The following is a 25,298-nucleotide window of genomic DNA, read 5'->3' as shown; positions in this document are numbered from 1 at the left end:
GAGGGCATGGAGTGTGTGATAAGATGGTCACAAGATGTAGTGCTAAGAGCCGCTGACCTTGAGCCAGACCTACTAGTGGCTCTTGGCTTGTCCCCGGTGTCTTAGTCTCAGGCAGAAGCTGGTCCCCAGAACGGGACCACGTGATTTCTGAAGTACTTTGGAAATCCGAGGTTGCATTATTTAGCCCCTAAAATTTTTTTTGTTTTGCTATTTTGTTTGGTGCTGTCTTAAGGGTATTTAAATTGGTCATTCTTTGAGACTGTTATTGGCACCAGTGATGGTTTTCAGTGACTGTTCCCCTCTTTAAATCACAGCAGGAAGGATATTAGGCCTGTAGGAAGGAGTGAAGGGGTGCTGAAGAAGGAGGGGAGGGTGCATAGCATAGCGCATACAGGAGCCAAGAGCCCTGCACACACTGGGCCTGGCGACCCGGGTGAGCAGGGTCCCCACAGCAGCCCCAGGCTAGTGCTGCCCACTCTGCGTTCCCAGCTGTGGGTCTTTATACGAGGCTGAGTGAGCCTGTCCCATGGGCCTCTTGCTTCTTGTCCCACGGTTGACAGGCTTCTGGGAGGGCTTATCCCCTGTAGGGCAGCTCGTCTCACTCCTGGGGTGTTTCCAAAACCTTGGCCTTTGTCCCCTTGGTCTTTAGATAGTGCTGTGAGTGTCAGGCAGATGGTTTGGACCTCGTCTCTGTGCTCTGTAGTAAGAGAGGGAAGGCTGCCGCCCTGGACATGTTACCTTACCCCTGCTCAGCTGGCTACTTGCGAAGTCACTCTGGCTCTGGTGGGTTTGGGGACAGGAGACACAACTCTTGTGATTATTAACCTGCTCCACTCAAGGGAACCAGCTTAGACTGGGCACACACCGTGCAGTGGCCCCTACTAGGGCTGTTACTATTCCACTCAAGGGAACCAGCTTAGACTGGGCACACACAGTGCAGTGGCCCCTACTAGGGCTGTTACTGTTAATGCTGTGGCAGGAATGCGACTGAGCCCACTTGACTGTACTCCACAAAGAGTACTTCTTTTTAAGTGAAAATCATATTATTGTCCTAGTTCTTATCTTTTTGTAGCTTACCCATGTTGTGCCTTCCTTTGTTTTCCCATTTCTCCAGTTCTGTTAGCAACACTGGACTGCCACCTTTTCTTAGTGATACTTGCACTTTTATTCTTTGAGTAATTTTAGAGTAGTTAATGGTATTGAATTTTGTGGAGCTATATCTAAATACAGCAGTGAATTAGTTAAATTAGGTGTCTGTGGCCTATTATAGGAAATGTATCACTAAGGATTGTAACATTAAGTAGGTAATGATTTAACTTTGTTTCTGTAAAAGTGGCTTGTTTATTTCTTAAACTTGTTCTTGAGGTGGTTGTCATATACTTACCAAGGTTCCCATTGTGCATTTAGAACAAAGTTCATCAATTCTGCAGCAAAACTTGTTCAGATGACTATAAGAAGCTGCATTGCATAGTTACATATTGCGAATACTGTCAAGAGGAGAAGACTCTTCATGAAACAGTAAATTTCTCTGGCGTTAAGAGACCTTTCTGTAGTGAAGGCAAGTGTATATACAGTGTTGTTCATAACTTTCATTAATATTTAATGTTAATTTTTTGCCAAAATATTTTTGAACTTTATCACTAAATATGTTCAGAGTAGCGGTATAATTTTAGTATAGCTGAACAAAAAAATTGTTTGCTTTTCTACTGTTACTAATACTATAGGTAGATAGATCGCTCGATCTCTGGGCCTCACAGTATTTGATCTCTAAGAATTTGATAACATGTTTTTCCATTACAAGGAAGTTTTGAGGGTGAAAGAAAAGAAAAGCATTGCCACACCAGGTCATTTCTAAACGGGCAAATAGTGATCTGAAAGTTGATTTTCCAGGTGGATTAGTTACTGTCCACTGGCTCCATTCCCTGCCCAGTTGACTGCTGGTCTGCAGAGGTATTCCCTGTATCAGTGCGGGCATCACCATAGCCGGAAAAGACCTCCAAGTTTTCAGTCTGGGAGGCCAGGGAGATGCTGGCCCTGGTTACAGTACATCCGGAAATCCTCTTTCAATGTATAGTTTTTGCTGCTCTGGTCCCAGGCGGCAGGTTATAGAGATGAACTCCGTTTCCTCATTCTGATTCTCCAGAGATAGGAATCAGGATTGTAGCTATGGGCTTTGGACTCTATTTATTATATGTGGCTCTCCCTTCGATTCTTTGGCCCCAGGCACTGGACTCTGCTTTTCTACCTGCTGTCCTCATCTGTTATTTCCCAGTTTTTTTTTTCCCCTTCTTCCTGGATCCTCTTTTTCTGTCGACATCTTCTGCTGGTTAGAGGCGAGAGCAGGGTTGGGAGATCCTAAATGCAGTAGAGTAACAGCAGTATCAGAAGATTCTTAGTCCATCATCAGGCGTCTTCAACACACGAGGCCATGACTCCAGGCGGCGCTGCCTACAGCAGGCATTCCTGCACATTTGGGTCCAGCCCCCTGGAGAAGAGCAGTCACGATTACTGTGAAGATTGTAGCTTAATGAAAAGTAACATATGCTTCACTGAAAAGAATGACTAAATTAATTCAGCTCTTCTACCTGAATTTTTGTGCAGTGGCAGTCTCAGTGATTCACAAGTTGGAACATGTCCTTGTCAAGGGCTTGCACACACATTAATGGTCTTGTACCATTTGGATTATGTAGATTTTATGGAAATGACGGACAATTAGCAACAAATAGATAACTGACATTGAAGAACATAATTTTCAGTTAGAGGAACTTATAGCTTTGGGCAATAAAAGGTTAAAAGGGATGTGTATTTTTTTCTGTTTAATAATATATTTTGTGCTTTCTCTTAACTACACCTAGTTCTCTGCTGGAACCTGTCAGAAATAACAAAACATGTAATACCTGGTACTACCATCAAAAGCTAGTTAGAAAGATAAAGCTAATAAAGGTAAAATATTAAACATGTTTTAAAATATTGTTCACAGTAATAGAAAAGAAGTCATAAGGATGGTTCATAAGTAATGGCCTAGTAAATTACGTAGCAAACAGCTGCCATCCTTATTAAAGAGTGGGTAGGATTTCATAAATACAACAGCAGAAGTTCATTCTTAGGTGCACATCATGAGTAGAAGTGTGAAGGTTATTTAATCCTTATAAAGATACAGGGAGTAAAGAAGATTTAAATGTAAGTTAAAATAATGCATTTATATAGTAGGTAAAGGAAGTGTTTTAATAAAAGAATAGAGTAACACTGCTCTTGTGGGCAGGTCATTAAACCAGTTTTACTTCCCTGAAGGTCCTTTAGGGTGACAGACACTTGTAAGGTTAGAGACTTGAGCTAAAATGCCTATTGAGCTGAATGTCTGCTCAGTGCCTCTCAACAGTCTCCATGTTTCAGTTCTCTAAATGCCCATTTGTGCTGTGTTGGTAACACTCAAGCAGGATTATATTTGCACAGAGCAGGTATAACAGTTCTGAGTCATTACCAGATTTGAAAGCCTTACTACATTGATTATTTGAACCTGCATGATATTCTAAATCTAATATTACACGCTCTGTTCCACTGTTCACAGGCTAGTGTTGATCACACTAGATTTCACAGTTTTGATCAGGAGAAAAAGAGGACTTTATGTGTGAATTTATAAACACTTTTCTAAAGCCAGTGATCTATTTGACATGTCAACTCTTTCTTACCTTAAAAATCAGTTTTTGTTTTAATACTAAAATCTTATATTTTTCAGGCTGCAAACTGTTGTACAAACAGGACTTTGCAAGGCGTTTAGGACTGAGGTGCGTGACTTGCAATTACTGCTCTCAGCTGTGTAAGAAGGGGGCGACAAGGGAGCTGGATGGTGTGGTGAGGGACTTCTGCAGCGAGGAGTGCTGCCGCCGCTTCCAGGACTGGTACTACAAGGCAAGTACCCCCGCCGGCCTCACTCCACGCCTTGAGGCATCACTCCCTCAGCAGGGTGTGTCTTTGCAGTAGGGTCGTTTAACAACATGGAGTATTTATCTAAAGTTTGTGTGTCATTAGTTCACTAAATAGAAATATTTTTGATGGGTTCTTTATCAATTATGAATATTGGCAGGTTATTGTTTTAGATACTCAGGAGGTGTTTTAAAATATTATTCTCCCCCTCCTCCCTCCCCCTTTAATTATGAATCTTTGAAGAATTTCAAATGGAAAGGACACTGGATGAATAGAGACTAGAAACGTTTATCTTGAAATTGTGAATACATATGTAAATGTCTTAGAAATACCTACTTTTTAAAAAGTAGAAGAGAAGCCCCTTTTGGTCCATTGCTTTGATTTCTTTTTCAGTAAGAAAATGAGTATAAATTTGGGCTTTATTTAGTCAAATAAAAACTTCTATTACCTGATGAAAACCATGTTAGTGCTAAAGCTTTGCTGTGAATACAGTTCTAAAGCACTTAAGGCCAGATGTCATTGTAACCTCAGATTTGTGAAATACTGCTAAAGAAACTAACAATAAAATTGTTGAAACATATACAGTAATTTAGTCTCTTAATGAAAGCTACTAGTGGTAAAGTGACAGTACGTAAGAGAATTGTAGGAATTCTCCATGTAGGTCTTGAATATACAGCTTGACATAGTAACAAGCATCTGTTAAATAGAAAGAGAAAAGTTATACTTTACAAGTTGTCATAGGCGAAGATTTTGTTGCAGTTTTAAAGTTAGTCACTATTTTACTGTTTCTATTTTTTAAGCCTTAGAATTAAGGTTCAGATTTTAGAAACACACAGGATAAGTACTAACTCACTTGAACACACATGCCTTTCCGTCTGAAGCAGCACCTTGTTACAGATGAGACGTCACTCAGAAGATGTTACTTCAGTGACTTTAAATGCTCAGTTTCAGTTTAGCACACACAAGTACACCTTTTCTTACATCATGTAGAGGTTTTAAAAATCAGTTTTTGATCATTTGAAAACAGTGAAGGTGTTTAGTGGCACAAATGTGGAAACTCCATTTTATTCTTACTGTCACCTTTTTCATCATCTGTTTTATTGTTTGAGACAGAAGTTGTTCCCATGTGGTACTAAGTATTTCCCTGTTACTATTTTATTATACAGATTTCTGCTGAATTGTGTAATTGTGAATTCAAAACTTCGATTTTAAAAAATATGTTAGAAGATATTGCTTTCTATTCAGAGCACATGAACTGTATTTCTGTGTGGCTTCTTTCTTTGATTTGATTCTTTCTGTTCTCTTTTATATTATCTGTAATTAAAATATAGAAATCCTTTGGTTTCCTTTTTTCTTTTTTGGGAAGCAAAGAAGTATTCTTTGACAGAAGACCAAGTTATTCTAGATGTCGTCTATTTAAAGGATAATTGTAGCTCATGTTTTTATGTGCTCAATAATGAAATTTCAGTGAGGCAGTGCATTTCAGAAAGTTGAATAGTTAATTAGTGACAATTATGTTTAATGTCAGTATTCTATACATTAAACATTTTAATTATTTCTTGCTTTATTTTAAACCCAGCATATCTTTGTATAATGTATGACATAGCATTATTATAAACTGTGCTAATTGGAGGAGTAAAGGTACTTGATAAAAGTTTGTGAGGCATGTAGCAGTGATGATTTTAATGTAATCAGTAGGATTACAACCTACCAGATGAGGAGACTGTTGCCCCTCCTGATCAATCATTGTGCCCCTGTGGAGGCAGCCGGTACTGATTCATAGTCGCTGCCTGTGAGTCTTCCCTCAGCCATCTATGTTTTCTGCACTTACCATGAGTCCGCTTTATTCACTGTTACTGTCATGTGGTCTTGAAAAATGTGTTAAATTGAGTCCCAACCAAATTACATTTTTTTGAACCTCTCTCCCTTTCCACTTTTTAAATTTAAGAACTCAAAATTTTAGATTTTAGTTCATTAAACAATGTGACCAGTAATCCATAAAAAGTGCCTCATTAGTGAGTGTTTACTAACAAGAGCATGTAGCCCGGCAGAGCGCACACACCTAGTTTCCACCTTTTCTCATCTTCCTTCTTTGGTTTGGGAGATGACCTAGAGTGTAAATGGCTTTACATTTTTGCCTAAGTTTAAGTATTTGATACTATATTTAAAATTTTTCTGCCTATGTTTGTTTAGCTAGACAAGACATTTTGAATAATCTGTGCAGGTCTGTGTAGTGGTTTGCTTTTGGATTTAAGATAGAGGTTAATTAAGTACTGTCTCATCTAAATTAGAATACAAAGACCATTGAAATCATGCAACCAGGAAATGGTGAGAGTAAAATTAATGTTTCTTCTTCTCCCAGATAACTCTTTAGAAGGAAGTAGGTTTTACTTTTCCTCAAAGTTATTGTTTCCGAGCATAATGTGAAACCAGGTGAGAGGATAGTTCTTTTCATTCCCGTAAGTTTTACATTTTTTTTGAGAAAAAGGATTTAGTATTGTAATAAAATGATAGCTAGGTAGGTGTTTGATATACAGCGAAGATAATTCAAAAGTCCCATGGTTTCCCAAGAATGCTTTCCTAGTACTCTCTTTAATAGAACTAAGGAGCTTTTCTGAAACTTTCTTCAAATTACAGGTTTTTAGTACAGGTTTTGATTTGTTTTAAAAACCAGTAGGGAAGGGTGACAGTGTTAAATTCTTTAGCAAATGCCCTAATGGTTGAGTAGTGGAACTTTGAGCTGTAGTCAGATTAATACTTAGATTTTAATAAGCCTTAGTTACAAAAGGATGACTGAATGAAGAATATTTCGGGCTTCTGTGTTTTTCTTTTTTGTCTATAAACTGCTAGAAATATTGATTTTAAAAATTACTCATTTTTTGACATTAGATTTAGAAAGGAAGTACCTAATATTCTTGCTTTTAATGTGCCTTTGGGTATAACTGACGAATTCTTAACACTTCAATGCTTTGCATAGTACCCGGTGCCCAGTCTTTTATTTCTGCATTCTTTTTTAAAATAAATGACTATAAAATCTTCTATTTCCGTTCCATTCATGGTTCCCCCTTAGAAAATCAGGTGTGGTTGGTGAAGTAGGGAACAAGAGGGTGGAAGGTTTCAAGGATGTGGGTGCATCAGTCCAAACTGTCCACGACAGGTCACGGGCTTTGTGAGTGTAGTGTCTGTCCAGTGGCCTTCCCTGGCTTACTGAAGAGGGGCTCTTAGATTAGTTGCAAGGGGGGATTAACATTTTTGAATTAATAATTTAGTTTCTGCCTATTACTTAGATTGCTTGAAACAGTAACTTTTTTCCCCCTAAAAGTAATACACAGTCCTTGATTTTCTACAGTGACGGGAAAGCCATGAAGTGAATGATGATGCAATATTTGTTAAAGCAGAAACATGTCATACTTCAGTTCTTATGCTGTAGACATGTTAAGCTTTCCTAAGAGTTCCATCTCATGAGTGGGAGGCAGTGGTGTTGGTGTTGGTAAGGAATGATGGTCTTTCACAAGGTTTTCTATTGATGCGGATTCCACAGTTTGGAGAAGGCAATGGCACCCGACTCCAGTACTCTTGCCTGGAAAATCCCATGGGCGGAGGAGCCTGGTAGGCAGCAGTCCATGGGGTCACGAAGAGTCAGACACGACTGAGCGACTTCACTTTCACTTTTCACCTTCATGCATTGGAGAAGGAAATGGCAACCCACTCCGATATTCTTGCCTGGAGAATCCCGGGGACAGGGGAGCCTGGTGGGCTGCCGTCTGTGGGTCGCACAGAGTCAAACATGACTGAAGTGACTTAGCAGTAGTAGCCACACAGTTTACCAGGAGTTTGTTTGAGTGACTGAGTAAGGGAGAAACAGCCCAAAGCAAGAGGCTCATAACCTCTAAAATTGTGATTTTCGTATTAACTTCAAATTAGTATTGACTTCTGTTATTACCCTTTATCCTGAAAAAAATACATAAATATTTTGTTTCCTTTTCAGAATTAGCATTAATCTTGCTCCTTTTTGGGGGTAAGTGGGGTAGAAACTTTCTAAATTTGTTTTGAATTTTCTGGGAAGAAGGAGCTTAAGGTGATGTTAGGACAAAATTCCAAATGTCTGTAATTATAAAATAATGAAGTGAGTTTACTGTTCAGATTCTTTGGGTGGAATATGCTTGGTTGTTGGCACTAGGCCTACAGAATTACTCTATAACTGGAAATATTACCATGTACGAGAAGTCAGTACTTTGTGTGCAAGTACAAATTAATGTGGGTTTTAGATGTTATTGAGAACTGTCAAGCATTTCACATCTGTTAGGATTTGTGTTTCTGGTTGACCATAGTAACTCACTTGGATTTTTCATTGTCTTTGTAATGGGATGCCCTACAGAGAGCCTGCATTCGGACTTGTGTCTGCTTGGACCCTGCATTTACTTCAACATTGGGCCCTAGAAAGTCACTCACTGTGCTGTGAGTGGAGGGGGCAGTCAGGCCCTTGTTTTAGGTCCTTATCTTCACTTTTGCTGTGTTCTTGATATATAGCTGGTGCTTTGGCTTTTCTTTGAGTATGAAGCATAAAAGGGAAAAACCCCGGAAACCTGCAGCATGTCAGTGGTTAAAGAACAATCTCTGCTGGTGAGAGTTTTATGTAGGGACTTTTTTATTATCAAGTAAACCAAGACCTGGTTGATAGTGCTAATGTTACTGAGGTTACCATGTAATATTACCAGGAGTAATAGCATTTAAGCTCATAAGTTTGTGGACGAGAGATGTGATATTGGCATCACTTAGTAGTGATACTGTTCATCTTCATTCATTTAACATGTATTCAGCAGGAGAAATACCAGACCTGGAGAAATAAAGAACCCATGTTCTAACTGGGGTATGTTTGTTATATAAGACCTGTTTACCCACACAGTGCTTTGTTCATGTGCCAGCTAGAATTTGTTGTGTTTATGCGTGGGACTCCCATGGAGGCAGGGAAAGGCTGACTCAGAGTAGTGAGGGGAGCTTCCTTGGGCCTGTTACCCGTCACCAAGTACTTGGCATTTATTGCTTTGTCAAAACTTATAAGTTGATGGCTAAACTAAAGGGTGATTTCTTAAATTACAGTAATTTATTTCTCCTGTAATTAGATAAGAACTAAATTATGAAAACTATTATCTTTAAAATTAATTATTTATACCTTTTGGTCTACTCATTGATCAGAGTATTAAGAAACAGTGAAAATGGGCAAAATCTAGGCAGAATGGACTCTCCAAAAATTCTGTCTCTAGGTTAATTGATTGACCATCAAAAAGGACAACTTGTTTATGTATGAATTCTAGTTGGTTTTATTTTACGTATTAAGTTATAGACTAGTTAGGACTGATTGTTTTCCTGGATGTAGTTCAAATTTGTGGTCTTAAAATTTAATTGGTTTTTAATTAATTAAATGTTGAGTGTTTTAAAACAAAAAGTTGAAGTTCTAGCTGTTAATACAGTATATTTATGAAAGCCCTTCAAATTTATTAAACTATTGAAACAAAACACTTCAAAATAACATCTATTATTTTTCTTCGCATAAGTGCTGGCTTCAAAATTATTCTGGCCTGTACAGTTGTATAAATTGGTCTATTATGAGTTAGTTGATCCTGGGGAGTCTATTCACTACTCAGAGATTTCCAGTGTAGTGTGACTGGGAGACTTGGACCTGTGTATCAGTGTGGCTCTCAGTTACCTCGTAATGTTAAATCTCACTGGACCAGCCTGGTCTACCATTGTGCACTTGTTTTGGTTATCCTATCTTTGTAATGCTGGTCTTTGACTTCTGGTAAGTATAGAAAGGGATTTTGACAATTAGCTAAACTACTACTTTTAAAATTGTTGTGGATTTTACTCTTACGATTTATAGTACAGTTTTATTTTTTCTTTGTCAGACATTGTTTTATCACATTTGGCATTAATCACTGAAATGCTAGAACTCTTATAAAACTCATGTCTTGTAAAACATGTCTGGCTTTGTAAACCTTCTCCTGGGAGATGCTGACCCCTTCCTTGCTTCATTAAGGCTGCCAGGTGTGACTGCTGTAAGTCTCAAGGAGCCCTTCGGGAGAGGGTGCAGTGGCGTGGCGAGATGAAGCACTTCTGTGACCAGCACTGCCTGTTACGCTTCTACTGCCAGCAGAGCGAGCCCAACATGACGACCCAGAGGGGACCTGAGAACTTACACTACGGTAAGGGTCCCTTCAGGTAGTGACCTGAAAAGCCCGCTGAGCAGACCTGGATTCAGGGTGGTGGTAATAAACAGTTGATTTCAGGGTTAGTTTAACATCAGCTTCTGTGGTTTCTCCAGGTGGAAGTGCCTGCAGTGACGTTTTGCAGTTTGTTTTTTTACTCTCTTAAAAATTTAATGGTAGTTGATAAAAATAGAGTCTAGTTGGGGTAGAGAGAATCTAAACAGAATTATAACGAAAATTGTTTTTAAAAAATTTCATCTGCCTTGAATAGATAAAGAAATTTTGGTACATATATGCAATAGAATATTACTCATCCATAAAAAGGAATGCATTTTTTTTTTTAAAGGAATGCATTTGAGTCAGTTCTAGAGAAGTAGATAAACCTAGAGCCTGTTATACAGAGTCAAGTAAGTCAGAAAGAGAAAAACAAATATCATATAATAATACATATATATGGGATCAATAAATAAGGTACTGGTGAACCTGTTTGCAGGGCAGGAATAGAGATGTAGACACAGAGAACAGACTGCACACAGCGTAGGAGGGAGAGGGTGCGACAGATTGCAAGAATAGCATCGAAAACGTGACCATATGTAAGATAGACAGCTAGTAGGAAGTTGCTGTCTAGCACAAGGAGTTCACCCAGCTTCTCTGTAACAACCTAGAGGTTCAGGAGAGAGGGCATGTATTGCTGATGTATGGTAGAAACCAACACAACATTGTAAAGCAGTTATCCTCCAATTAAAAAAAAATTTGCCTATTCACTTGCAATTTAAATGAAAACATTTTTCAGCAAATTGTATGTGCTCCAGGGTCGATAGGACAAACAGCAAAACCCTTTAGATGATGTGATTTATTTAAGAGTTAAATCTAAGAAAATAGTATTGCTCCCAAAGCAGTATATACTTTCTAATGGAACGAAAGGGGGAAAGAGTTAATTCCACAACTTAGCTCTGTATTTCAGCTCTCAGAAGAATATGAAATATTTCCATCAGTGACTATTTCAAAAAAATCCATAAAAATTAATGAGAAATATGGATTTAGAAAATCCTGAAGAAAGTGATATTTGTCTTATTTTAAATTTGTTTGTTTTTAGATCAGGGTTGTCAGACGTCCCGAACCAAAATGACAGTAAGTATTGCTTAAGTAAAGTGCTAAATACTGACTTTTATAGTGTGGGCATAAAAAGTAATTAGTCCATTTTAATCTGATTATAATAATAAAAGATTTTTTTTTTTTTACTTACCTGTTGAGATGGTTGAAGTATTCATATTCTGTTGAATTACCCAAAATAAAAACAGGTCTTTTTCTGCCTGCTGAGGGACACAAAGGTGGATTAGTTGTGGCCCTCACCCACGTCGGGCGAGATGACACATGAATACTCGTGTCCCTGGGCAAGAGTAGTGGAGCGTTTGCAGTGGGCGAGCGTGTGTGGTCCGGCGGCTGTGACAGAGCTTCTGAACAGCCAAGCAGAAGGTTGCCAGTGGACGACGATGAGCCGGAGGAATGTGGTGTGCAGAGGTGTGCACGTTTGTCCAGACTGCTCCCTGAGGCCAAGCTCGGAGGGGCCTGAGGTGGAGTTCTGGGGAGCCGGGGCAGGGTGGGCCGGCCGGCGCCCCTCAGACAGGATGGGGTCTGTGCTGGGGGCCAGGACAGCATAGTCAGTGGAATCGTCCCATGCTCACCAGGCACTTGGTCCACGCTGAGGAGTGTAAAGATGGTTGCTTCCTGTTGGTCCTCTTTGTGCAGCCATAAGGCAACTCCCAAGCTTGTTTCCAAGCTTTTGACCAAGGTTTCAAGACACCCCTTAACCTGCACCGAGGCGAATGAATACTTGTCTCTTCCAACAGCCCCGAGACCTTCTCACGGGAAGATGGGAGGACAGAGGGGGTGTGACCTGGGGGGAGCTGAGCCTTGCAGCGTCACGCTCTGCAGTCCGGAGTCCTCCCCACCTAGTCCTGTGAACTCTGGGAGCCTTAATTCCTTGCTGAGGAGTGTCAGAGGATGAGAGTCAGCTGTGTAGTTGGGGGCAAGTCACTTCATGGTTCTCTGTGTGACTTTACCCTCGTTTGTAAGTGGGGCTTTGCTCCTTGTGGTGGAACCTCCTCAGGATCATTACAAAGAGCGCTGAGACAGAGGCCTGCATCAAGGAACTGCTGGGGCCCTGACTTCAGAACTCTTCACTCTGTCACCTCTCCCGGCCATGCATCGTCTGAGCCTCAGTTCCCTCGTCTGTAAAACAGGAGGAGAAAACACCTGCTGCCCATGTGGTGCTGAGAGGGTTAGAGGGCTCATGTCATAAGGTGCTGCAAGGGTGCTGTGCATGGAGTCCTGCCCATGGTAGCTGTTATATATAACAGGAGCTGTAGCCAGAAGCTGTGCCTGCCAACAACAGCACGTGTTTCTCAGAGTTCTGGGGCTTCCAGCAGACCCAGGGCCTAGCGAGGGTCTCTTCCTGCTTCCTCTTCCTGTCTTGCCATGTGTCCTTATGGGAGGGGAGGGGCTGTGGGGGCCCTTCTTTGAGGGCCCCAAGCCCATTCATGACCTTATCGCCTTCCAAAGGCCATGCCTTCAGGTGCCATCCAGTTGGGGTTCCATCTCAGTGTGAAGTTTAGGGGACACAGACACCCAGCCCTGCAGCACTCAGGAGGTGTGGTGGCTGTTGTCATTGTAGTCTTCATTATTGGGGGTCCTTCAGCATTCGTTTTCAATAGGTATAGACCTTGCCTGTTGACTAACAGGAAAGGAAGGAACTTTTACCAGGTGACCAAGTTTAGTTGACATGGTGCCCTGTTTGTAGAGTGACAGGAGTGGAGCACGGGCGACCAGGACGTCTTGACTTGGACCTCTGGTTCATAAGGGGCTTCGAGAGCATTTCTCTGTTAAGACCCAACTTGCCTGGGTTTGGTGCCCACATTTTTTCTATCGCTCTCCCCATAGCACCTTTGTTTCTGCCTTTAGGGACAGGGCTTCAGCTTCCTTTATAGAGTGTATGCGTGTGTGTGCATGTGTGTGTGATGTGAACAGGCTGAAGCATCTGATAGACTATTGATATGTTTCTAAAATTACCCTGAAACACACAGCTTAAGGTTTAATAGCATTTATGGCAATTCTTTTCATCATTTTTCTTTTCAGAGTTAGTACCACATTAACAGTTTATGTAGTAGAAAAACCCAGAGTATCAGAAAGCCATAATAATTTCAATAATTTTTTTCTTTCTCAAAAAGAGCCTAATTATTTTAAAATACTGGGTTAACAACCTTGCTTTTTCACTTAGGAGTGAGACTTGTCTCTTATATTTTTAAAAATTTTGCTGTGGGGACTTACTGGCAGTCCACTGGTTAAGACCCCACACTTCCCAGTGGGGTGGGTGCAGGTTCACACCCTGGTGGAGAGCTAAGACCCCACATGCTGCAGGACCAGACAGTGTGCTGTGGTGTCTTGACGAGCAGATCTGTAGAGGGGTAATTACTGCGCTTTGCCGATAGTTGGGGTAGGTTCACATTGGTTCCATGTGTGTTCCCTCCACTGGAACACACTGGATATTTTTTAATAGCAAAAGCAGTAAAAATTCGAGGCAGAAATAAAATGTCTCTCTTTGTTTCTCTGTAGGGTTCAGCACCACCCCCTTCTCCAACCCCCAACAAGGAGATGAAGAACAAGGCAGTTCTGTGCAAACCTTTGACTATGACCAAGGCGACCTACTGCAAACCCCACATGCAGAGCAAGTCCTGTCAGACAGGTGACCCAGGCCCTGCCCTTGAGTGACATCCATAATCTTTTCAGCAGTGGCTTCAGAGTAGATTTGTTGGGTTGTTTTGTCACTTTCTGTTGATTTTCTGGTTCTAGACATGCCTTCAGAATACAGCATATCATTTACAGTCATTAATAAAGATCAGTCTCTACAGAGGTGTGCAAGTTATGTCACCAGTGACCTGGTTTCCTTGGGGGCCAGGGCCCACTGAAGTTAAGTGAGCTCCTCTGAGAATACCATCTCTTTGAGTGTGATCTGTAACCATAACTATTCTGTTTCCTTGTCAGAGTGAGTTGAAATCATTCAAACCTGTATTTTCACCAAATTTAAATGTTAGCTGTATTCTGTTGTTTAAGTAAACCTTTTTGAGGGGAGTGTGAGGGGAGTGTGCCGGGGTGTCTGGAACCATATTATATTTCAAAAAATGTTTTCTTTCTTGTTAAAAAACAAGTCTAGGGACTTCCCTGTGGTCCAGGGGTTAGACTCCCCACTTCCACTGAAGAAGCTAAGATTCCCACATGCGGTGCTTTCTATAAGTTAGAATGGCTACTGCATTCAGTTTTGTTGTTTTTAACTTAACTAATTTTGTGAAAACTGGGCATTTTTTTAAATGGGTACTCAGGGCACCCTGAGCAGCTGGGTGGGTGGCGGTTGAGGCTGGTTGCTCCCTGACTGCCTTCTGTGTCCCCAGATGGCGACTGGAGGACGGAGTACGTGCCTGTGCCCATCCCTGTGCCTGTGTACATCCCAGTGCCCATGCACATGTACAGCCAGAGCATCCCCGTGCCCACCACCGTGCCTGTGCCCGTAAGTCACACTGCATGGGCTCCCCCCCACCAAACGTGTGGGCTCAGTGGGCAAGGATGAGGCGTGGCTGCTTCTGACCTTCACTTGAATCTGTTGGAGGCTCTGCCAAGGGTTGCTGCTGCTGCTAAGTCACTTCAGTCGTGTCCGACTCTGTGCGACCCCATAGACGGCAGCCCAACAGGCTCCCACATCCCTGGGATTCTCCAGGCAAGAACACTGGAGTGGGTTGCCATTTCCTTCTCCGGTGCATGAAAGTGAAAAGTGAAACTGAAGTCGCTCAGTCATGTCCGACTCTTCGTGACCCCATGGACTGCAGCCTACAGGCTCCACCGTCCATGGGATTTTCCAGGCAAGAGTACTGGAGTGGGGTGCCATCGCCTTCTCCTTGCCAAGGGTTACTCTGTGTTTAATTAGATATTAGGTAAATAGTTCCAACCTATGTCTGTGTCTGCTTTACATATACTATGTTTTGTATTCATGTTTGTTTTAGAAGAAAGTAAGATTTGTGAGCCAGAAGGTTCACACATGGTATGGAGCCACATACAGATGTCGTCATGTGCACTGCTGGGTCCCTGTGCAGGGTGTGGCTGCTGGAGGCCTCTGGTGATGGCAGTAACCTCAGAAATTAATTTTTACTTCAAAAAGTAGCTGCCTGTATTTGGAGCTTTCCTTGTGACTTTCCAAAGTTTCTAAGAAATCCAGTATTATGAAGTAGATCACATGTCAGAGTAATTTTTAATTTAGAAAAATACCTTGTAAGCGAGTGAGCCTGATAGTAGGTCCTCTGTTCCCTTAGGTGCCAGTCCCTGTGTTTCTCCCTGCCCCCCTGGACAGTGGTGAGAAGACTGCTGTGCCCGAAGAGCTGAAAAGCACAGGTTCTTCAGATGCCCTGGGCACAGAGCTGCTGACCATGACGGACATGACTGAGGACGAGGGGAAGGCGGAAGGCGCCGACCTCCACAGTGAGCTCCCCACTGCCCAGGGTGGGCAGAGCGGGTGGGGGTCTGGGCTGGCCCCTCACTGAACTTCAGCCTGGGGAGGTGTGGGGGACGCACTGCTGCAGAGGTGATTGCAGGTTGAGACCCACATCAGATCTGCAGTTGCTCTGTGATGCCAAGCCCATGTTCAAGCCCAGCAATTTATAACCTATTTCAAACAGTCTCTTTTAATGGTTGACAAGATTTGGTTTTTAAAATCAAATCTAAATTAATGCTTGTTTCAGTGGGTGAGCTCAGACACAAAACTGACTTTATAGTAGGTTTTATAAATATCCAAACTGTTATTTTACGATGGTTATCCCCAGTTTTGTTTTATTCATTTATACGAAGAAAGTAAGTTGGATTATTTAAACCAGGGCTTGTGTCAGGGCAGTGCTGGCCAGATGGGGTAGCTGGATGCGTGTGTGCTGGATGCTTCTGTGTCTGAGCACGTTTCTCCATGTTCGTACTCCTGTTCCCCTCACCCAGAGCGCGGAGCTGTGTCAGCATGAATCCCTCCTAGAAAGGCTGTTATTTTGTACAACTTTTGTTTCCAGTGTGCACATGTCTGTTTCCCACCGCACCCTGAATTCAGTAAGATGCCTTTCTCAGTGGGTTTCAGTACAAAAGTGTTTAAAACAACTATTCAAAACATTAGAAGACAATTGTAAATAAGCATGTATTGAATGATGTGGAAAACCTAGGTCACAATTCAAAAAGAATGTTGAAAATTCCAGTTGTCTGTGCTCATAAGTTTATTTTTGACCAGAGATTGCTCTTAGAAATACTCTATAGAGTTGTTTACTCTTAAAACATGCTTTTTCTCTTTGTAGAGGCACAGTGAAAACTTACAGGATTGAAAGTTTTTGTGTATTCATGATTATCTAATTCAAAGCTTATAGTAGCTTATATTTGAAGGTAGATGCATGCTCTTTCCTTTTGTGATAAATTAAAGATTCTTATTTTGCATTTATAATTAAGTATCTTTTTCACAGATTAAATATCAGTATTGTTGCAGTTTTCTGTTTTGTTTTCTGATGATACTACGGCTTGATTACAGATGTCATTATTGAAACGGACATAATTGGTTCTGACCTCTTGAAGAGTGCTGAGCCGGAGACCCAGTCCAGCATGCCCGATGTGCCATATGAGCCAGACTTGGATATTGAAATAGACTTTCCCAGAGGTACTGAGCATGCAGTTTTGCTCTTGGAGTATGAAGTGTGTTTCTAGACTTTAGCTATGGGGTCATCATTGTGGTTATGAAACAATCTCGTGTTCATGTCATTGCCTGTACTGTTATTTGTCTTTTTCATGCAAATAAAACTCAACAGTTTTCTTCCAAAAGGAAGCACATGTTGAATTGTAGGAGCTTAATTAACAGGATTTCCCAGAGCCTTAAAAACCTTAAAACTATTTCATTATAGGAACTTTTAGAGATAAAGAATAAAGAAGTGTTTGGTGTCTTTTTAAAAATTTAAATAAAATATTGATAGTATTTTTCTTAAAACCTTTTTGAAAATTAAGTTAACCTTCACAGGGAATAAAGATGTGTTTAGGTCTTTTGTTGTAAAAGAAGTGTGTTCTGTTTTTCATTATTTTCTTAATCTACTTAAGGCCAGTGAGCGTACTGAACAGGATATAAAGCGTTTAACTTTGGAAAAGATGTAATAGCTTGAAATAGATTTGTGCTGAGATCATGTAGATCCTGTAATTGAATTTCAGGTTTTAGTAATTTTTCTATCACACATTCCGTGAAATTCCATGTTGATATGCATTATACTTGTGTTTTAAGAGTCTAAACAGATGTTATCAGATCTCATAGATCAGGTTAGGTAGAGAAATGGTTCTTCAGCCAGCACAGGCTGCCCTGTGCGTGGTATTGTGCAGAGTCAGGGATTGGTCCTTTTGTTGGTTGAGTTTATGTGATGCAAGCCTGTGCTATTATGTTTGGAGTGAAAGTTCTTCTGATTTGATTGTCAGCTGCTGAGGAGCTTGACATGGAAAATGAGTTTTTATTACCACCTGTTTTTGGAGAAGAATATGAGGAACAGCCTAGACCTCGATCTAAAAAAAAGGTATGAATCGTGATGGTGTTCTTGTACTCATATCACATCTGTGCGAGTAGTGAGCTTCAGTTGTACACCAGAATATGGGAAGATACTTCCTTTTCCAGGATTAAAATGGCTTAAAGGTAAAGTTTTTATTACTTCATTTCTAAGTAAAGGATCTTCTGTTGTACCTTCATAGAAGAGTGAGTATCATTGCAACTTAGCTTTTATTTTTAATTTTTATCTTGATTAAAGGCTGACATACTTTCTACAAAAGTAAATTCACTACTTTTACAGCAGTTGATACTGTTTTCCCCCCTGTGACTTTTGGTGAGGCTGGGGTTCACAGTTGGTTATGTTTGGTCTCTGTGAAGCCTTCTAGCACATAAGAAGATGTGCTGGAGAATTCAGTCTTTCAGGGCTCTCAGACCTAAACAAACGAACAGGTATCATTGTTCTGAAAGTTTTAGTAACAACTTGCTGTATTTCTGGTTTCCAACATAAAGCAAGATCTAAATAAAAGAAAAAGATGACTTTGACGAATTTCTCCATAAAGAAAGGAAACATTGAAAGAGGAGTGAGACCTGTGGTAGGATGAAATGGGACTTTTACTTGACACCACGCACAGAAATGAACTCAGAGTGAGTCAGAGACCTGGATGTAAGAACTAGAACTCTGGGAAGAAAACAGAGGCCTAAATCTTGTTCAACTTGTGTCAGGCATAGTTTCTTAGATCTGACACCAAAAGCTCAGGAACAAGAGGGAAAATAGAAGAATTGGATTATATCCAAATTCCAAGTTTTTGTGTGGCAAACAGTACATCAGGGAAGCAGGAGGAACTGAGTTATTCCCTAAGGTGGAGCTTGGGAGAAGTTCTTTAGTTCTGTCTTACATAAATATTTGGAATCCTCTTACTTCAGATCTTTAGTTTATTATTTGTGTCTTTATTATCTCATCATCAGTCACTTTCACAGCAAAAGTTAATATGATTTTGTTATACAAAGTAATTTATGCACAAATACAGCATTCTTGGAGAGAGATTTCATGTTGTAGGTAGCTGTTCTCAAATCAGAAGTTCCAGTCAGCTCTCTGTAATATGCATTTGTTGAGAGATGGCTTACTTAAAGTCGTGAGATAAATAGGCTTAAGGAAGAGAAGATGTGACTATGGTGTTTCATGACCAGGGCACCAAGAGGAAGGCGGTGTCAGGGTACCAGTCTCACGACGACAGCTCTGACAATTCCGAGTGCAGCTTCCCTTTCAAGTACGCGTATGGGGTCAATGCTTGGAGACACTGGGTCCGGACGAGGCGGTTCGAGGAAGACCTTCTGGTGTTAGATGGGCTGACACCTCGTAAGTGCTCTGGTTCTGTCTTCACTGGTTCCTGTTTAAGATCAGGCTTTTTGTTATCCACCACCTTTGAATAGGATGACTGGAACTTAAAATACATTTGAATTCTTATAGAATAAAGTGATTTCAGGAGGTTTCTTAATCTTCAGACAGTAAAATTTCTTTTCTTAGCTAAGTCAGTGAAGTTGAAAGAGGATCTGCTCTCTCACACCACGGCTGAGCTGGACTACGGCCTGGCCCACTTTGTCAATGAGATCCGAAGGCCCAATGGGGAGAGCTACGCACCCGATAGCATCTACTATCTCTGCCTTGGAATTCAGGAGGTCAGTAATTCCACAGCTCTGAAATACAATGTTGTTAAGGAAGGTTGTTATGGCAGTGCTTCTAGAGAAAAATGTTTTCTTCTAAGATATCATGTAACGTAAGGATTTATTGGCTTACCAAGCAAGGCAAAGATAATTTACTTGAAATAGGGTTTTTGTTGTTCAGTTGCTAAGTTGTGTTATACTCTTTTCAACCCTGGGAACTGCAGCACGCCAGGGTCCCTTGTCCTTCAGGATCTCTAGGAGTTTTCTCAAATTCATGTCCATTGAGTCAGTGTTGCTATCTAACCATCTCATCCTCTGCCATCCTCTTCTCCTTTTGCCCTCAGTGTCTGCCAACATTAGGGTCTTTTCCAGTGAGTTGGCTCTTTGCATCAAGTGGCCAAAGTATTGGAGCTTCAGCATCAGTCCTTCCAGTGAATATTCAGGGTTGATTTCCTTTAGGATTGACTGGTTTGATCTCCTTGCAGTCCATGGGACTCTCAAGAGTCTTCTCCAGCACAATTCCAAAGCATCAGTTCTTCAGCATTCAGCCTTCTTTATGGTCCAACTCTCATATCCGTACATGACTACTAGAAAAACCATAGCTTTGTTGGCAAAGTGATGTCTCTGCATTTTAATAGGCTGTCTAGGTTTGTTGTAGCTTTCCTTCTAAGAAGCAAGTGTCTTTTAATTTCATGGATGCAGTCACTGTCCATAGTAATTTTGGAGCCCGGAAAATAAAATCTTGTCACTGCTTTCACTTTTTCCTTTTCTGTTTTGCCATGAGGTGATGGGACCAGATGCCGTGATCTTAGTTTTTTTGTATGATGAGTTTCGAGACAGCTTTTTCACTCTCCTCTTTCACCCTCATTAAGAGGCTCTTTAGTTCCTCTTCACTTTCTGCCATTATAGTGGTATCATCTGCCTGTCTGAGGTTGTTGATATTTCTCCTGGCAGTCTTTAATTCCAGCTTGTGATTTATCCAGCCTGGCATTTCGCATGATGTACTCTGCATATGATTTAAATAAGCAGGGTGACAATATATATAGCCTTGACGTGCTCCTTCCCCAATTTTGAACCAGTCAATTGTTCCATGTCCAGTTCTAATTGTTGCTTCTTGACCCCCATACAGGTTTCTTAGGAGACAAGTAAGGTAGTCTGGTATTCCCGTCTCTTTCAGAATTTTCCACAGTTTGTTGTGATCCACATAATCAAAGGCTTTGGTGTAGTCAATGAAGCAGAAGTAGATGTTTTTCTGGAAGTCCCTTGCTTTTTCTGTAATCTAATGAATATTGGCAATTTGCTCTCTGGTTACTCTGCCTCTTCGAAACCCACCTTGTACATCTGAAAGTTCTTGGTTCACATTCTGTTGAAGCTTAGCTTGAAGGATTTTGAGCATAACCTTGCTAGCATGTGAAATGAGAGCAATTGTATGATAGTTTTAACATTCTTTGGCATTGCCCTTCTTTGGGATTGGAATGAAAACTGACGTTTTTGAAAATACTAGGGAATTGTAAAGGATTTTCTTAGCTGCTCTGTGTATAGTTTTGTATACATTTACTTCCACCATTGGTTTATTTTTTATGCATCTTAGGTGATTTCTAATGGATTTTCAACATGCATCTTCAGTGACTTATTATCGCCCTTCATATCTTCGTGCCCCATTACATACATGACACTCTAATGTTGTGTATGGTCCTGGTTCCCACCTCCCAGGCTTTGTGCTCGTCCCATGTTTCCCTTATACTTTATTTTTACTCATTGGAGATGGACTTTGGTGTTTACATCATTCTTTAACAACTCTCACTGTTAAGGATTGTCATAGGAAGCGATAAGATTCATAAGTTTGCACTGACTTGAGGAGAGTGGAGCATAGAGAGCCTCTTGGGCTGCTCAGCGAGGCCATCACAGGTGTGGGAAGCCAGCCCCCGCCCCGAGCCTCAACGTGCGTCCCCTGGACCCTGTATGTAGTAGTGGAGCCACCTGCTGTGTTCTTACCTGACAGACTGACAGCTCTCATCCTCTTACATCCTGAGTTCTTAGGTGTATACCTCAGCTTGGAGTGTTTTCAGGAACAGATTAATTGGTAACTTAACGTTTCTTTCATTTTCTAAGTATATAGATAAAGATAATTTCCGATTTTATAAGTGTGCTAATAGACATATAAGGCGTTTATTTTTTTCTTAGGAAATAAAGAGTATAAGTGATATACAATTAGTTGATTCTCCTTCAAGGTGTGTTTTTTTTTTTTTTTTTTTTTCCAGTACTTGTGTGGTAGTAATCGAAAAGACAACATATTTATTGATCCAGGATACCAGACATTTGAGCAAGAATTGAATAAGATACTCCGAAGTTGGCAACCAAGCATACTTCCAGATGGTAATGCTCTTTTAAATACAGTAGCAGTGACTTTCTGCTGGGATCTCCTTGTTTTTATAGAAAGTGTGGCTAAAATTAAGAAATAATTTAAATTAGAGAGTACTTATTTATGAATGTATCAGATCATCCTTTGTTGAATTAGAACTGAATGTGATTGATAACTAGTGTTTATGAAGAACTTTGTGATAAATGTGACTCAGTTTCTCTAGAATAAGAAATAAACTGGATGTTTGTTTCTCAAGCCCTTTAGTAGAGATTCTGATATAAATTTCTCTTAGAAACCTGTTTTAGACGTATAAAGAAAACTTGTTTGAATGGAAATGACCTATTTTTTTTCAGGATTTCTACAGATTTAAATCCCCTTCTGACCACAGTCTGCTCGTCACCTGGAAGACCAGGAGCAGACCCAAGGCCTGGCCCCAGGGTCTAATTGTGTAGTGTGTTATGGTTCTGGCTCTGTGTTGTTTCAGAGCCATGTAGGGGATGCTGAAATTCATTCTAGTTGCCCTGGAGTGAATGGAGGATTGGATTAGGTTTGTTCTTGAATTAACTATCTGTTCCTAGACGGTTACAGGAAAACTGTTTATTGTAATTCTTTAAAAATATTTCTCTCTATTTAAGGGTCAATATTTTCTCGAGTTGAAGAAGATTATCTGTGGAGGATAAAACAGCTAGGATCACACTCTCCAGTAGCTCTTCTGAACACCCTGTTCTACTTTAACACTAAGTATTTTGGCCTGAAAACAGTGGAACAGCACTTACGGCTTTCCTTTGGCACTGTGTTTAGGCACTGGAAAAAAAACCCTTTAACCATGGAAAATAAAGCCTGTCTTCGGTACCAAGTGTCTTCCTTGTGCGGAACAGATAGTGAAGGTAGTGTAACCGGTCTCGTTTGGGATTGGCTGTGGCAGGGATAGCTGCTTCTTGCCTGACTGGAGGCCACATAGGTCCCTTGTTAAGAACTCAAGGACTGTCGCTTCCATAAGATAAGACAGCCCATGTCGTGTTAAAATTAGGAATTACCAGAAGCCACAGCTTCTGGCTCTGAGCACACCCGGTCCCGTCCTTTGGTGTAAGAGCAGTGGGAGTGAACACAGTGAGTCGGGTCACCTTTCTTGAAGGCTGGTCGTAGAGAGTTTATGTGATTTTTATTTCTTAAGATAAAATTACTACTGGAAAAAGAAAACATGAAGATGATGAGCCAGTATTTGAACAAATTGAAAATACAGCCAATCCTTCTAGATGTCCTGTGAAAATGTTTGAATGCTACTTGTCTAAGAGGTGAGTATTTATGATACTTGATTTTTTTAAATGGTAGCAACAGTTAGGTGCTCTGAATTTATCAGAGGTGACTTTTTTTCATTGATCCTTTTTAAAATTTTTCTCTTTTCTTATTTCAATTATGTTTTTAGTCCTGTTATAAAGCACCCAGCTTGTATCTCTTAAGCATATGTTAAGAAATTGCTCTCTACTAAGGAAGTTATTGCTGTTGTAGAGGGTGAGACAGTAAACAGTGTAAAGTTTGGGGGCTGTGAGTCTCTCTTGCAGCCAGTGAAATTTTTAGAGATCACAAATTATTTTATGCTTGTTCATTATTTTATATATGTACCCTCTAATTTTTAAAAGGTAAACATGAACTCAGAATGTATTTTCTTAGGTAATCAGTTTTATAAACTGTCCCCAGGTTAGCTGTCAAGAACCATAAAAACAGTAATGTCACCTCTAGGATGATTATTTTTAATAATTAGTATTTCAGGTGGTTTTGGGTAGCCCTCTGTGGCTACACCAGTATTTGGATCTTCCAGTCATATTTTATTCTGTCTCTGGAACTGGGATGAATCTTGAAGTATTATAATTGGCAGTGCTTTACTTGTTTAATGGCAGTATTAAAATAATGATTAAAAATAATGTTTCTATCGATGATGTCTTGGTTTCAGTGAAATACAGAATTTAAATTATGGTGGGAAAATACTCTTATTATAGAAATTAACTTTCAGAATGTCTCAAGTGATAGAATATTTAATGTAGTTAATCATGCATGTGGTCTGCCCATGTAATGTGGTAATGGTAGCAGAATTATTCTTAAAATAAAAAAAGAAGTTGTGAGGAATTTTGTATACATACTGTGAAATTGACTTTCTTCTTTCTTCCAAAGTCCACAGAATCTTAATCAGAGAATGGATGTTTTTTATTTGCAACCAGAATGCTCTAGCTCTGCAGACAGCCCTGTCTGGTACACGTCCGCCTCACTGGACCGAAACACCTTGGAAAACATGCTCGTACGGGTTCTTTTAGTAAAAGATATTTATGATAAAGACAATTACGAACTGGATGAAGACACAGACTAAAAAAAGGAAGGATTCAGAAGCAGTCAGGATAACAGCGTTAGGCAGTCATGCTGCTAGATCTTCATTATGGAAACATTTCAGGTTTACTCCTCCTGTTCTGGGTTTTGTAGCAGTGCACCCACACCGGGTACTACCATGTAAATAATCTGTGAGTGAAGTTGCCATTATTCTATGTAGTGGTTTTAGGATACTTACAAATACATTCAAATTCTTTTTTTTTTATTATTATTTATTTGATTAGGTATGTTTGTAACTTTTTACATTACAAAATATGAATGAGAATGTGCCATGTATAATTTTTTCTTGTAGTAAGAAACATCCATATTGCACCACTCTGCTGTTGCAAAGCTTCCTGGAAAGGGGGCTCTTCTGCTGGGTTTCTGACCGAATGGTTGTGTGTGGGGAGCACCTACTAAAAGTTTAGAACTTGCAGTGTCTTTCAGAATTTTTAAAATAAACTGTAAACTAATGGGCTGGGGTTTTTGTTTTGTTTTTCTGGGGGTTTTGTTTGTTTGATTTATGCTTTAGTTCCTAAAGCCTTACAAGCTTATGTAGAGAGATACCATCTTTTGTACCAAAAACAGATGAGGGAATGCTGTTGATCCTGGTGTGGATGCTGGTGAACTGTTATGTGAGTCCATACTGCAGGCCGACCTCTCTGTTCCCTGTATTAAAACCTTGGTGTCCTTTCCTCACTGGTGGCTTTCTGTAGCATCCCAAGCAATAATAATTATATATATATATATACATACACACACACACACACATATATACATATACACACTTGTATATATATGTGTGTGGGTGTATGTGTGTACATTCATGTACACACATACACACATATAAAAGATGATGTTAATATGTCCTAGAGACATTTTCTTTGTAAAAACATCTGATGAAAATATAAAATTCTGTTTTTTATGTCAACCCTAAGCACCCCTTCACTATATAGGCATTGGTTTTCCTCTGCCCTTGAGGACACAGATCACGTTTGGGTCCCTGGATAGGACTCTATAGCTTTAAAACTTTATGAAGATTCTTGTACCTGCCCTCATGCTAGGTAAAATTATGTTCAGAAATGCCACTCCTGAGACCGTCATTATGGAAGAGAGTGAGTTGAAATAAGATAGGAGCCATTTCACTCTGAGGATTAGCAGTACAATGACTCTGCCAGTTCAGGTGATTGGAGGGCAGAGA

General features: G+C 40.3%; 1 protein-coding gene across 3 annotated transcripts in view; it reads left to right on the top strand.

The window, feature by feature from the left end:
- Positions 1 to 24,571, top strand: part of ZMYM2 (zinc finger MYM-type containing 2) — a 62,733-nt gene extending 38,162 nt beyond the window's left edge. For 2 of the 3 annotated variants that reach the window (XM_070380553.1, XM_070380552.1), the window contains 15 exons: positions 1,408 to 1,558; positions 3,737 to 3,909; positions 9,962 to 10,127; positions 11,227 to 11,261; positions 13,743 to 13,872; positions 14,576 to 14,691; positions 15,488 to 15,653; positions 16,729 to 16,854; positions 17,652 to 17,746; positions 18,904 to 19,072; positions 19,241 to 19,392; positions 21,639 to 21,753; positions 22,375 to 22,626; positions 22,914 to 23,034; positions 23,909 to 24,571. In XM_070380553.1, the coding sequence (XP_070236654.1) occupies positions 1,408 to 1,558; positions 3,737 to 3,909; positions 9,962 to 10,127; positions 11,227 to 11,261; positions 13,743 to 13,872; positions 14,576 to 14,691; positions 15,488 to 15,653; positions 16,729 to 16,854; positions 17,652 to 17,746; positions 18,904 to 19,072; positions 19,241 to 19,392; positions 21,639 to 21,753; positions 22,375 to 22,626; positions 22,914 to 23,034; positions 23,909 to 24,101 (2,160 nt within the window). In that variant the 3' untranslated portion in view covers positions 24,102 to 24,571. The remainder of the gene's footprint in view (positions 1 to 1,407; positions 1,559 to 3,736; positions 3,910 to 9,961; positions 10,128 to 11,226; positions 11,262 to 13,742; positions 13,873 to 14,575; positions 14,692 to 15,487; positions 15,654 to 16,728; positions 16,855 to 17,651; positions 17,747 to 18,903; positions 19,073 to 19,240; positions 19,393 to 21,638; positions 21,754 to 22,374; positions 22,627 to 22,913; positions 23,035 to 23,908) is intronic. The other variant, XM_070380554.1, reaches the window with a different exon arrangement.
- Positions 24,572 to 25,298: the final 727 nt, after the last annotated feature.

This window comes from Bos mutus, chromosome 12 (assembly GCF_027580195.1).
Source record: "Bos mutus isolate GX-2022 chromosome 12, NWIPB_WYAK_1.1, whole genome shotgun sequence".
NCBI classification, from domain to species: domain Eukaryota; kingdom Metazoa; phylum Chordata; class Mammalia; order Artiodactyla; family Bovidae; genus Bos; species Bos mutus.
The sequence above is the reverse complement of the archived record's forward strand: the minus strand, read 5'-3'. Positions and strand labels throughout refer to the sequence as shown.